This window comes from Anomaloglossus baeobatrachus, chromosome 7 (genome assembly GCF_048569485.1).
Source record: "Anomaloglossus baeobatrachus isolate aAnoBae1 chromosome 7, aAnoBae1.hap1, whole genome shotgun sequence".
Taxonomy (NCBI): domain Eukaryota; kingdom Metazoa; phylum Chordata; class Amphibia; order Anura; family Aromobatidae; genus Anomaloglossus; species Anomaloglossus baeobatrachus.
The window spans coordinates 139,974,331-139,989,171 of NC_134359.1; the positions used below are offsets into that span (position 1 = coordinate 139,974,331).

Below are 14,841 nucleotides of genomic sequence, written 5' to 3' on the forward strand. Positions count from 1 at the left end.
TTCTGGAATGGCCATCCCAGTCCCCAGACCTGAATATCATTGAACATCTGTGGGATGATTTGAAGCGTGCTGTCCATGCTCGGCGACCATCAAACTTAACTGAATTGGAATTGTTTTGTAAACAGGAATGGTCAAATATACCTTCATCCAGAATCTCATTAAAAGCTACAGGAAGCGACTAGAGGCTATTATTTTTGCAAAAGGAGGATCTACAAAATATTAATGTCACTTATGTTGAGGTGCCCATACTTTTGCCCCGGTCAAATTTTAGTTAAATGCGGATTGCACATTTTCTGTTAGTACAATAAACCTCATTCCAATCCAGAAATATTACTCAGTCCATCAGTTATTAGATATATGAAACTGAAATAGCTGTTGCAAAAACCCAAATTGTTATAAGGAAAAAAAGTTAACATTAATAGGGGTGCCCAAACTTTTTCATATGACTGTATAAAAGACAACGGAGTCCATGTACCGGATGTACACACTGAAAAGGAATTTGGTTGTTAATCAAGTAACTTCTTCGTTCATTTTCAATTATTTACTCAAACTTTCATTTGCTGATATCTATATGAAAAACAACAAACTGTGAAAAACAATAAATGAAAACACCGCTACCTAACAGTTCTATCGCATCGTAAAACTACTGGCATTATAACATTTTTCAACATTCTTCTCTGTACCTCCGTGGAGGTTGACCAAAGTTTACACGAGTTGATCTCCTCAATTCTGGGTCCTCATCCCATCCTAATGAAGTGTCTACTCTCCCTGCAGGTTTCTCGGCCTGTCTGCTGGGTGTAACCGGCAAGACCCTACGCGTGCGTGGCAAGGAGACTGGTGCTACTCTAGGTGCTGGAGTAGGTGCAGTGTCAGTAAGCCTTTCCTGCTCTGGTTCTTCCACAGGTTGTGGGAATGTTAACACAGGGACTTTTACTGCTCCATTCTGCATAAGGCCAATCTTCCGGAAAATCCCCTAGAACGGTACGAATCACCCTCTTTCTTCTTTCTTCACTGGAGGATGGTACTGGGGTTCTTCTGCCCTTCTCAAAGGCTCTGGGTACTTCTTCAGATGATCCCTAGATACCGTAGCCATAGTTCTCCCATTATCCTTGCTGATCAAACAGGTCTTCTGGTTATCAATGTTGGATGGCTGTATCACATACGGCTCTTTCTCCCACTGATCATCAAACTTGTGTTGCCTCCTTTTTCTTTTCAGCATGATTTCACCAGGGGCTAAGGGGTTTGCTTGAGCTCGCTTGTAAAAGTTTCTTTCTTGCCGCTCCCGGGTTTGATCCAAGCTCTTATTAATGCACATCTGAATCTGTTTGTACTGGGCTTGGCGATGTGAGTCCCAATCTTCTCAAGGTGCGTCGGTTTCAGGCAATTCAACCTCCATCTTCAAGTCCACTGGGAGTCTTCTCGGGCGGGCTCTCATCAGGTATGCTGGGGTACACTTGGTAAATCTCACTGGGATGTTGTTGTAGATGTCCACCAGGTCGGGAAATTTTTCGGGCCACTGGTTCCGCTCTTCTAGAGGAAGGATCTTCAGCAGATTGATCACCAAGTGGTTCATCTCGCACATCCCATTTGTCTGTGCATGATAGGGCGTAGTGTGGATCTTCTTGCACCCGTACAGACTGCAGAACTCCTGGAAGATCTCAGCCTTGAACGCAGGACCCTGGTCTGTCAGGACTCAGTCGGGATACAAATGTGGCCTACAGAAGTGGGCCTGGAATGCCCTTGCTGTAGTGCTGGCAGTCAAATCCTTAACAGGTATCACCACCAGGAACCGCGAGTATGGGGACTACTGCGATCCTCGCATCCTAGCAGCACACTGGGAGCCGAGTGTCATGCGAGTGTCATTGCGACTGAAGTCCGATCGTGTGATCGGACCACAGCTGTGGGGAACGGGCCCGCACTGAGGAGGGGAGGGCCAGCGCTGAGGAGGGGAGGGCCGGTGCTGAGTAGGGGTGGACCGGCACTGCGGAGCAGAAGAAGGGATTTATCTCCCTCTCTCCTCCGTTGCCGGCTATTGGCATTCTTACTCTGCACTCGCGTTACACCGGTGTAATGCAAGTGCAGTGCAATGTTTCGTTTGTCCCATAGATTTGAATGGGTGCAGAGAGAAACAGAATCACATTGCATTGTTTTCTCGGTCTGATTAGAACTGAGAAAATATTCGCTCATGGGTGCTGGTGTGTCGCCCAGGGAAGGGTGTACTCGGTCCCGGGCAATTCGAAATCCAATGGGGTTTACCCTTACAGGTTCAAATCCTGTTCGTGATGCCAATTTTAAGCTGTGTCGCCCAGGGAAGTGGGTACTCAGTCCCGGGCGATTGCAAACGGGAATGTCACTCTGGTGGCCGTTGCCCGGTCCCGTGCCCTGGGGACGCTTAGTAAAATGGGAGTATTTACAGGGGATAATAGAGTTAATGATCGTGACGCCACCTGTGGGTTGTGGTTAATAATGAAAAAATGCCGCTGCTCAACGTGGGTACTCACAGGGATGGTGATAGTGGCAGCTATGGTGGTAGGCCCTTTGCAGGTAGGGCTGTACCTGAGAGATGTATGGTTTATAATGATGGAAAACACACCAGAAAAACGTTAACAGTCTCTACTCACATGGACCCTTGGCCTGCTGGTTCCGGTCCCAGGAGTATCAGTGCCAATGTAGTGACCCAGGTTGCTCTGTCCCCGGCACTCTCTGTAGATTGAGTCCCCATTGCGTGGAGCATTTGGGAACCCCGACTGGCCCTTATGGGGTACAGTCTCCTCCGTACGGCAGGCAGTGCGGACCCTGCAGGGAGGTAAGTGTCCGAACCCCAATCCTAGTTTACTGCTGATGCCCCCGGATTATTTGATGATGTCCGTGAAGGTTTCCTCACCGTGCAGGTATTTATTAAACCATTTGAAACTTGACATTTGACCTAGTGCCCTGTGCCCCGTTCATGCTCTGGTCCCAGCGATATCTCGGTACCCGTCCTGGCGACCTCTCTCCTGTACCCCGGGGTCACCATTACACGGACCAAGCTCAGGCACGACCGCACACCTCTCCTGTGTGCTCCCCACTTCTCTGACTGCCACTGACTTACTGACCCCTCCCACCAGGCTGGCTATACCCAGGGACTTGTTCTCATGGCGACCATCCCCTTACATGGTTAACCCTTTATGCCCAGTGTGGAGAGGAGAACTAGGATTTTAGATGTGTGTTGGTGAAATCGGCACTGGTACTCCAGGTCTCAGGGGGTAGGTCCTGCATCCCCAAGAGGGTGCAGTTCCCTGTAGTTCCCTGAGGCTTTCAGGGGCGCCACATTGACACATAGAGTAATAATGGTCCGAGTGGAATGCGATGTTTTATCGCATTCCACTAGCTCTGATTTTCACCCCGTGTGTCTTAGGCCTAAAGAAAAGACATGGCCATAGTGGGGCTGTGATGCTGATTAAATGGATGCCTGCAGTGAAGGAATCCGATTTATGGTTGTTGTAAAAGCTTTCTCTAAAGTTTTCATCTGATGACATCTTGTGTGCATTCGTGTGCATCGGGGCGGGACTTGGGACAAGGTCTTCTTCTTCTTCTCTGTCCCTCTGCCTGCCTCCACTGTTTCTTCTACAGGTCATTGATTATTCAGTCACCTGCTTTTTGAAATTCCACGCCACTGCTACCATCACTATGGTGGGTGGCGTGTGCGCAGTATGATTCACCGAGCAGTCTACAGGTCTTCAATAAAATGGCACCAGAGAAAGAATTCAGATCAGTAATATTTTCATTAACCAAAATCTTGATCTGCGCGTGCGCTGCCCCAGTGCTATTTTGTTGAAGACTATGCGCAGTGTAATTCTATAGACTACCTTCAACAAAATGGTGCTGGGGCATCTGATGCAGATCAAGGTTTCGATCTAATAAAAAGGTAATTGAGCTGAAATCTGTGCATGTACCGCCTTCGGTGCCACTTTATTGAAGGCCTTGCAGACTGGCTGCAGAATCATACTGCGCAAGAGCCACTCATTGCACATATAATCAGCATCACATCCACATTATAGCCATGGCTTTACTTTATAGTGCCAAATTATTCTGATAGGTATTCTTTAAGAGGTGGGACTGTAGAATATTTTATATAGAGACAACAAACACATTGGAAATAAAAATAGGAAACCTGTTACTCAGCAAGGTTTTATTAGCTCTTTATGGGAAATACATAAATCTTTAATTTGAATGTCTAATACAAATTTTGAACTTTTCTAATGGAGCCAATTCTCGCATTTGTTGCACCCCAGTCACTGAACCTTCGGTACTCGCCAGGTCTCAGATAATATTGGCGTCCTCTGTAGTTGGGTTCCTCATAGAAGATCCAATGGCCTTCAATAACATTGCAGGAGTTGATTTCATGGTAATTGAAATCTTTATAGACGTGTGGACTGTCTTCTGTGAATTCCACTGTCTGGCCTTTGAAATCTTCTTTTTCGTACAGTTTGATCAGAAAGGATCCAGTGTGCTGCAAGGTTCAGAGGACATGTCATAAGTCACAAAACTATGAAACAACTAAGATGAAAAATTATGTAAAGAAACAGTGTAATCTAGATAGTTATTAAGGGGAATCTGTCACCAGGTTTTCCCTTTCGAAGAGAAACATGAAGTAGCGATATAAACTGTCATCCCAGGGATGTTTCTTTAATGCAGTTTTGATAAAAACATTCTTTTATCTGCTGCAGATCAAAAAGCAACACACAAAAACCATAAGACATTAGCATATTAAAACAAAGTATGTAAAGGAGAGGGGCAAGTCTTATTGTAATTACCTGAAGAATGCTATGGTATCAGGCGCCGCCTCACGCACATGTGGGTGACATCATTCCACTGTTGGGGCACACGTCAATGAAGGGTCACATGGGTGGCCGTTCAATACGCCGTTCATTATTATCACATACAAGGCTATAACATCATCTACTTATGAAAAAACCTTGCATGTGATTATAATGAGAGAGATGAAAATTGATCTCTGCAGGTTCATCTTGTGTATTTTGAGCATTACCGCTGAGGCTCAGGTGATAGACCCCATTTATGAGCGGTCGAGCACTGAGCGTTGTTTTGCGCATGCACTAGTTTTGCCTGATTGACAGTTCAGCTGTGGACTTTACTTTTACTTATCTTTTTCAATATGGCTGCAGAGATCTCTGTACGCAGTCCCACTCATGCGCATAGCTGCCCCCCTTATTGGCCCATGGGATCTCACATTGCCCTTAATTGACATGCTTCCTCTCACCGACGGAAAGATGATGTCACGTATATGTGTGTGAGACAGCGTCTGATAACATAGCATTTTCCAGTTAATTACATGCAGCTGTATTTATTCTTTATATATCTCCTATAGACCCTTCCACCACACTCCCTGAAGAAGCAAAAGCAAAACGGTTGTTGGAGTAGTGTGTGGGGGTCATGGCTTCTCTAGTGCGGTGTGCCTATTCACACATGTTATATGCTACTATTTTAGAGTGGTTAGCCTTACTGATCACTATGCAATGAAATCCCCCGATATACTTACAATATAATGGAGAACATGCAATTTTTATATGTATTGTACATTGATTGCTTTAGAATTCATTACTATTGTGTTCTAGTTATAGCCATATTAATTTTATGTATACACTTTCCTTGCAATACTTTATGTATCTGTGTATATATGGCACATTGTGTGCTATATATACTTGTACTATCGCATTATATGATTTCCATTGTGTCATCTATGAATGAATTTTAATATCCTAATTTATTACTTTTACTGCAATCAGACTCTTCCCTCCCTCTATCCCTTCCATACGTTTTTAAAATGTGCATGTTTTGTGGCTTTTATGTGTTGGTTTTAATATGTTTTCAAAATAAAGTAAATTAGCCATATATTAATATTTCCCTTGCCTTTGAAATATATATATTTTTTTCACAAGAATATGGTGGACTACATGGCAGCAGGTTTAGCCTAATAAATAACATATAATTAAAATCACTCTACTGTTCTCACATTAGGTGTCACAAACCTGGAGACAATTTCACGTTAATGAAAACATTGTTTTTTCTATGTGTTTGACAAAGAACAACTATGAATTTAGGGAAAGCTGTTTTGTACTCACCAAAGGAATCATGTGGCAGGAACTGATTGTATCATTAAATCCCATCCAGTGTTTATAATCAGGATATTCTCCTTTTTTAAGAAAATACTGGTGACCCTTATTATTCGCCTGTTCATAAATCATCCAAGAGCCTTTGTCAACTTTAATAGAGTTACAGCGACTGACATGAGAGTGTAAGTCATTATTGTCACTGCTGCACTCGAAGGAGCGGCCCTTGAAATTCTTGTCTTCAAAGAAGGTGATCTGCAGAAAAAGAATGATATTAATCAGAATAAAAGAATATCTGTTTTAGCTTTGCACTCTGAAAGTAAAAAAACTGAAAACAAAATATTAACATTATTTTCATGATTACAGTAATGCATGCTTATTATACAGTCATATGAAAAAGTTTGGGCACCCCTATTAATGTTAACCTTTTTTGTTTATAACAATTTGGGTTTTTGCAACAGCTATTTCAGTTTCATATATCTAATAACTGATGGACTGAGTAATATTTCTGGATTGAAATGAGGTTTATTGTACTAATAGAAAATGTGCAATCCGCATGTAAACAAAATTTGACTGGTGCAAAAGTATGGGAACCCTTATCAATTTCTTGATTTGAACACTCCTAACTACTTTTTACTGACTTACTAAAGAACTAAATTGGTTTTGTAACCTCATTGAGCTTTGAACTTCATAGGCAGGTGTATCCAATCATGAGAAAAGGTATTTAAGGTGGCCACTTGCAAGTTGTTCTCCTATTTGAATCTCCTATGAAGAGTGGCATCATGGGCTCCTCAAAAGAACTCTCAAATGATCAGAAAACAAAGATTATTAAACATAGTTGTTCAGGGGAAGGATACAAAAATTGTCTCAGAGATTTAAACTGTCAGTTTCCACTGTGAGGAACATAGTAAGGAAATGGAAGAACACAGGTACAGTTCTTGTTAAGCCCAGAAGTGGCAGGCCAAGAAAAATATTAGAAAGGCAGAGAAGAAGAATGGTGAGGACAGTCAAGGACACAGACCACCTCCAAAGGCCTGCAGCATCATCTTGCTATAGATGATGTCATTGTGCATCGGTCAACAATACAGCACACTTTGCACAAGGAGAAGCTGTATGGGAGAGTGTTGCAAAAGAAGCCGTTTCTGCAAGCACGCCACAAACAGATTCGCCTGAGATATGTAAAAGCACATTTGGACAAGCCAGTTACATTTTGAAAGAAGGACCTGTGGACTGATGAAACAAAGATTGAGTTGTTTTGTCATACAAAAAGGCGTTATGCATGAAGCCAAAAAAACACGGCATTCCAAGAAAAGCACTTGCTACCCACAGTAAAATTTGGTGGAGGTTCCATCATGCTTTGGGGCTGTGTAGCCAATGCCGGCACCGGAAATCTTGGTAAAGTTGAGGGTCACATGGATTCAACTCAGTATCAGCAGATTCTTGACAATAATGTGCAAAAATCAGTGATGAAGTTGAAGTTACACAGGGGATGGATATTTCAGCAAGACCATGATCCAAAACACCGCTCCAAATCTACTGAGGCATTCATGCAGAGGAACAATTACAATGTTCTGGAATGGCCATCCCAGTCCCCAGACCTGAATATCATTGAAAATCTGTGGGATGATTTGAAGCGTGCTGTCCATGCTCGGCGACCATCAAACTTAACTGAACTGGAATTGTTTTGTAAACAGGAATGGTCAAATATACCTTCATCGAGGATCCAGGAACTCATTAACAGCTACAGGAAGCGACTAGAGGCTGTTATTTTTGCAAAAGGAGAATCTACAAAATATTAATGTCACTTTTATGTTGAGGTGCCCAAACTTTTGCACTGGTCAAATTTTGTTTAAATGCGGATTGCATATTTTCTGTTAGTACAATAAACCTCATTTCAATCCAGAAATATTACTCAGTCCATCAGTTATTAGATATATGAAACTGAAATAGCTGTTGCAAAAACTCAAATTGTTATAAAGAAAATAGGTGAACATTAATAGGGGTGCCCAAACGTTTTCATATGACTGTACGAGGTCGCAACATTTCTTTCTTTTTTTTCCTTCATATATTTCCGTTATATTTTTAAAAGTTTTATTTTCTTTTTATTTGATTTTCTTTACTCATTAATTTTTTTTTCTATTCCATTTTCTCTATTTAATTTTATTTTCTCAAATAATTTATCAGGTTACCATTTCAAAGAAAGTACCCTATTTTTTGTTTTATAAGATGCACTGGATTATAAGACACACCCCAAATTTAGAGATACAAAAAGGTAAACAAAAAAAAAAATTGAGGTCCATGTTATACTCAGGTGTTGTGTTACCAGAGGGGAGTGGCAGCAGTGGTAGAGTAGGGTCACAGGAGGCAGAGGCTGTGCTGACAGTGGCGGCGGGTCAGTGCTCTCAGCGGCGGGTCAGTGCTGGCAGTAGAGGTGGGTCAGTGCTGCCAGCGGAAGCTCCACTGGTGGTGTGGTGGAGCAGTGGAGCAGGCCAGTGCAGTGAGTGTCCCAGATGCTCTGTCGGTAGTCCGTGCTTCAAAGAAATGGCGCCTGGAGCGGCGTGTGCGCAGATGGAGCTGTCATCCAAGAAGCCCGGACTGCGGACAGACCATCTGGGACATGAGCCGCACAGCCACTGCAGCCCACACAGCCAGACGGCCGCCCACACAGAGTGGTAGCCAGCAGGCTGCCCCCCCCATACAGAGTGGCAGCCGGTCGGCGGCACATAGAGGCAGCGAGCCGCCAGGAAAAAAAAAAGAGTCACCTGCCTGCAACCAGCGGCAGGCATCGGGCCGCCCGCAGAGACAGGCACCCGGCCGCCCATACAGAGAGCACACAGACATCCCCAATTTTCCACCTCCAGGTAAGCTATATTTGGATTCTAAGGTGCACCCCTCATTTATCTCCCAAATTTTTGGGAGGAAAAGGGCATCTTATAATACAAAAAATATGGTGTATATAAAAATAATGCAATATAATTTAACAGATATGAAATAATTCTAAGTCATAAATATGAATACAAAAACATTTTATTTTATGTTTTATTGGAAAGGGAATTTCAGGCATTCATCAAGAGTTTTAAGTTTTTACAAATGGTTTTCTGAAACCTGCAAAAAAGACAAATTGTGAAAAATGTTACAATTCCGTTAATTTAACCACTTTACCCCCAAGCCAGTTTTCACCATTATGAAAATTTTTTCAATTCTAACCAGTGTCACTTTATGATGTATTAACGCTGGAGCACTTCAACGGATCCTAGTCATGCTAAAGGCTGCTTTACATGCTACGATTTATCTGACGATCTCATTAGTGATGTGACACGCCCAGATCATAGCTACGATTTGCCGAGATTGCACATAGGTCGTTTATTAGCGGTCACACGTATTGATCTCAAAAACGACGCAATATCGTTCAGCGATATATTGTTTGACCAAGGCGGTCGTGTGGATGTTGTTCGTGGTTTGCAGGGTGTCAAACGTACTAATATGTTTGCTGTGATCCAAATGACGAACAATATTTTGAAAATGAACGACGTGTTAGCGATCAACAATTTTCAACCTATTTGCGATCGTTCGGAGTCGCACGTAGGTGTCACACGCAACGACGTCGCTAACGATGCCAGATGTGCATCATGGAAACCGTGACCCCGCTGACATATTGTCAGGTAAATCGTAGCTTGTAACGCCGCCTTGAGACTGCTTTTGCTTTTTCATGATAGATTACTTCATGATAATTGTAAATTCGAGAAAATATTTTTTACGTTTATTTGTGAAAACATTGGAAAGTTGGTGAAAATGTAGAAAAATTCGCAATTTTCAAACTTTTCATTTTTATACCCTTAAACCAGAGAATTATGTCACAGAAAATAGCTAACAAGTAACATTTCCCACATGTCTACTTTACATCAACACAATATTTGAAACTTCATTTTTGTTAGTTAGGAAATTATAAGCACTTTCTTATTTTTCTAATAAAGTGTACAAAACCAATTTTTTAAGAACCACATCACATTTGAAGTGACTTTGAGAGGCCTAGGGGACAAAAATACCCAAAAAGTGAAACCATTAAAAAAAAACTGCACCCCAAAAGTACTTAAAGTCACACCCAAGAAATATATTAACTCTTTAGGTGCTTCACAGGAACTAAAGCAATGGGGAAGGAAAAAAATTCAATTTTACTTTTTCCCATAAAAATGTTACTTAAATCCCAAATCTTTAATTTTCACAAGGGGAACAGTATAAAAAGCACCATACAATTTTTTGAGCAATTTCTCATTAGTATACCAATACCCCATACAGGGTGGAAAGCTTATGTTTGGGCGCATGGCAGGGCTCGGAAGGGAAAGAGCACCATTTGACTTTTTGGCACCTGATGTGCCTAAATAGTGGCGCTCACCAAGAAGTGACCCCATTTTGGAAGCTAGACCCCTCAAGAAATGTATCTAGATGTTTAATGAGCACTTTAAACCTCCAGGTGCTTTGCAGAATTTTAGAACATTGAGCTGTGAAAATGAAAAAATACATTTTTACCACAAAAATGTTGGTTTAACCCCAAATATTGTTTTTACAAGAGTAACAGGAAAAAATGCACCTTAAATATTGTTGTGCAATGTCTACTGAGTACAATGATATCCAATATGTGGTGAAAATCTACTGTTTGGGTGTATGGCAAGGCTTGAAAGGGAAGGATCTCTATCTGACTTTTTGAATGCAAAATTGGCTGGAATCGTTAGCAAACACATGTCACATTTGTCACGTTTGTGCCAAAACAGTAGGGCTCCCCCACTAGTGACCCCATTTTGGAAACTAGATGCTTGGTGAGCAACTTGAACCCCTAGGTGCTTCACGGAATTTTATAACATTGAGCCAAGTAAATAAAAAAAATACATCTTTACCACAAAAATGTTGCTTTAACCTTAAAATCTTTAATTTTCACAAGGGTAACAGGAAATAATGCGCTATCCAATTTGTTGTGCAATTTCTCCTGAGTTTGTAAATACCTCATATGTGGTCAAAAGTAGTTTTTGAGACACAGTTCAAGGTAAAGAAGGGTAGGAGCGCCAAATTTTAGTTCAAATTTGGTTGGAATAGTTTGCTGGTGCCATGTCACATTGGCAAAGAACCTGAGGTGCCTAAACAGTGACGCTCCCCCATAAGTAACAGCATTTTGGAAACTAGACCCCATCAAGGAATTTATCTAGATGCTTGGTGAGCACTTTGAACCCCCAGGTGCTTCACAGAATTTTATAACGTTGAGACATAAAAATAAAAAAATATATCTTTACCACAAAAATATTGTTTTAAACCCAAATCTTTAATTTTCACTAGAGTAACATTAGATACTGGACCATACAATTTGTTGTGTAATTTCTCCTGAGTATGCCAATATCTCATATATGGTTGAAAATTACTTTGAGTCATGGTACAAAGTGAAGAAGGGAAGAAGCGCCATATTTGAGTTCAGATTTAGTTGGAATGGCAAAGCTTCTGAGATGCCAAACAGCAGTGAACCTCCACAGGTAATCTTGTAGCGCCCCTGAGCCACTCAGGGTACTACTAGGTACTGCATCCCCACAAGGATGCAGGGCCTACCCTCTGGGACCTGGAACCCCAGTGCCAGTAACACCAACACACACCTAAAATCCTAGTTTCCACACCACACTAGGGGGCACTGCTAGTCAAATAAGGGAAGGGCCACCCAGTGGGCAGAGCCTGACAAGGAAACTAGACAGCCTGTGTGGATTGGGAGCAGTCTGCAAGAATGTAGTGAAGAGAGCAGACATGCCTCTAGCTGGCCCTGTGTAACGGTAACCCAGGGGCACAGGAGTGAGGTTGCAAGCATCGGGGCACCTAAGGACCACTGGGCCAAAGTCAAGACCCCCGGGACAGTTCGAGGGAGCACCACTGGAACTTGGGCACGCACGGGGCACAGGGCCCTAGGTCAGGTGACAGCTTCAGACGGCCTGGCAAATCCTGCTCAGTGAGGGTCATCCACAGGCCTCACTGACCTACAGATCCAGCGGCATCAGCAGTAAAGCAAGGATCGGAGTTCGAGAACATACCTCCCAACAGGGTCCACACTGCCAGCTGAACAGACAGACCGCTTTTTCACAGCTGGGGGACCCCCAAAGTTTCAAGCTTCGGGGTCTCAACTACACTGAGAATGCTGGGGACAGAGCAACCGAGTCATTAAACTGGCACTGGCAATACAGGGACCTAGCCGTCAAAGGGTTAAAAGTGAGTAAGGACCGTTCATTATAACCCCGGTGTGGTCTCCTTTCTTATAAAGTGCAAAGCTTTCACCCCATATATCTCCCAGGCTCACCCCTACCTGCGGAGTGCTTACCACCACAGCGGCCACTACAACCAGCCCTGGGAGTACCCACATCAGCAGCGGCGGTTCCACAATTATAGCCAAAACCCGCAGGTGGCGTCACATGAACATAAACTGTTATCTCCCCTGTAAACACTCCCTTTATAAAAAGCACCCAGGGCACGGGACTGGGCAACGGCCACCACAGTGACCTCCCCAATTGTCTATACAGCCCGGGACCCCCATAACCTTGGGCGACACAGCTTTTTCCTGGAGTCACAAACAGGATATGGACTAGGCCCGCTAACTCCGGTGACGTGTGCCTGTATTTAATGGACCGTTTGTGCAAAACTGTCATCATCTTTGATTATTGAGAAAAACTGCTGCACCATCACTGTGGCAAAAGGGCATGAACAACCAACTCCGCCCCTGGGGAGTGTACAGTGTGCAAAAGTGAAATTAGTTGCAAAACGCCGGAAGAGACGCTAGCAGAATTTACCCTGGCATGCTGGAGCAAGAGCAGCTCTGCAAGACAAGTCCAGCAAACCTGCAAAAGACAAGATGTCTACTCCTCCAGCCCGCTGAACCATACCCTGGCTTGAAGAGGAGCTGGGACAGCTGTGCCTCCGGATGCAGCTGCAGATGATCCAGCAGATCGAGGACTGGCACTTGGAGATGATGGAGGTAGTGGTGGCTGTGCGAGCCCAGGATGCAGGGGCTCTGCACGAGGAGTAGCATCAGGAGCCAGTAAGCGTGGCAACCTCCTTAGCCCCACTAGTCCCCCTGGCAGCGGAACCAATACTACTCCTGCTCACTAACCCGCCGGTATCTTCGGAGCTGCCGTCCATGGCCAGACCAGACCAGGCCGTGATGTCTCCATCCACGACCAGACCAGACCAGGCTAGGCTGCAGAATGCAGCCCTGGGAGACTCGACTACCGCTGAAGGAATCGCCGGTGACCGGACCGACCCGATGACCACTAACAGTGATCTGGATGAGGGTTATTCAGGTTCGGGGAGTCTGAAGTTTGAGAGGAAGTGTGGCATGGCTAATGCAGCACAAAGGGCTGTCGTGGATGAGGAGGCCTGCCAAGCCACCATCCGGCAGCTGAACCAGGAGCAACAGGCTTGGGTTGCCAAGAAAAGGCAAGTGGCAGCTCAGGATTTGCAGGAGAAACAGAACCTGCGCCAAGCCAGCTGGGGAGCCCTCGGGGTTCGGTACCATCCTCTCCAGTTCTTCACTATGTGTCAGACTTCTACTATGTTTTGCTGGTGCATGCAATGATGTAAAAAATGTGTGCCAGAAATCACAGAAATTGGTTCTGGAACTTGAACTGGTGCTGCTGCTAGTGCTTTTGCATTGATGATGCAACGTTCCCGTAGTTGGAATTCTAAAACTGTGATTCACACTGTGTGCCACACTGCTTTCTTGTGGAAAAGAACTGTTAAGATGGTCTACAAGCTTGTTTTGATACTCCAGCATCCGCGCGTCCCTTTCCAGGGGTGGAAGCATCTTGTTAAATTGATTCTTGTACTGTGGATCTAACAGAGTAGCAACCCAGTAGTCAGCACTATTTTTAATACTGATGATATGGACATCATGTTGCAAATAGTGAAGCAAGAAGGCGCTCATGTGTCGGACGCTTCCATGCGGTTCAAGTCCATGTTTTGTTGATGGCAGGGTAACGCTCAAGTTTGCCCCTGTCACAAACCACGAACAAAAGACACAGGATAAATATCTTCTAAGGAGTTTTCTGCCCCCATCACCTCTTCCTCCTCTATTTGTTCCTGGGCTCATGCACCTTCACTACCACTCTGTCTGTTACCATGAGCCCACCTTGATCGATGGACTCTACACCCGCCTGTGTGGTGACTGTCCGGACCTTACAGGAAATGGTATTCCTTCTTCATACTCCTCTGCTTCCTCCTCTTCCATTTTCATTCCACTGCCATTTCAAACTGTGCAGGAGGGTGCAGAGGTCCTTCATCTGTGCCCACTCTGCAACTGTGATTTGCTCCACATCTGTACTGCGTTGCCCAAGGTTATGCATCATGGCATAGTACACCAGGGTTTGCTGCTGCTGCCACAGTCACTGTAACTTGTGCAGAGTGGAATTCCACTGTGTCGGCACATCATATATCAACCAGTTAGCCGGTTGGCCGAAAGTATTTTGCAGTGGTGCAAGTCGATTATCCTCGGGGTGCAAACAACAGACGTGAGCACACACTAACTGAGCCTTGTGCAGCAGTGCATCTAGCCCGGGATAGTGGGCTAGAAATTTCAGCACAACCATGTTCAGGTTGTGAGCCCTGCAAGGCACATGTGGAATACCGCCCAGGCGTAGGGCCGCTAACAGGTTTGCAGCATTGTCACACATGGCTTTCCCTGGCTCCTGGTTCAGTGGAAAGTAGACAGCCATTG

The 14,841-nt window shown here is 44.1% G+C and overlaps 1 protein-coding gene across 1 annotated transcript in view; it reads right to left on the minus strand.

The window, feature by feature from the left end:
- Positions 1-4,216: 4,216 nt before the first annotated feature.
- LOC142246642 (gamma-crystallin 2-like) overlaps positions 4,217-14,841 on the minus strand; it is a 47,176-nt gene continuing 36,551 nt past the window's right edge. The window contains exons 2-3 of the mRNA XM_075319709.1: positions 6,123-6,365; positions 4,217-4,492 (exon numbers count right to left, since the gene is read on the minus strand). Of these exons, the coding sequence (XP_075175824.1) occupies positions 4,217-4,492; positions 6,123-6,365 (519 nt within the window). The remainder of the gene's footprint in view (positions 4,493-6,122; positions 6,366-14,841) is intronic.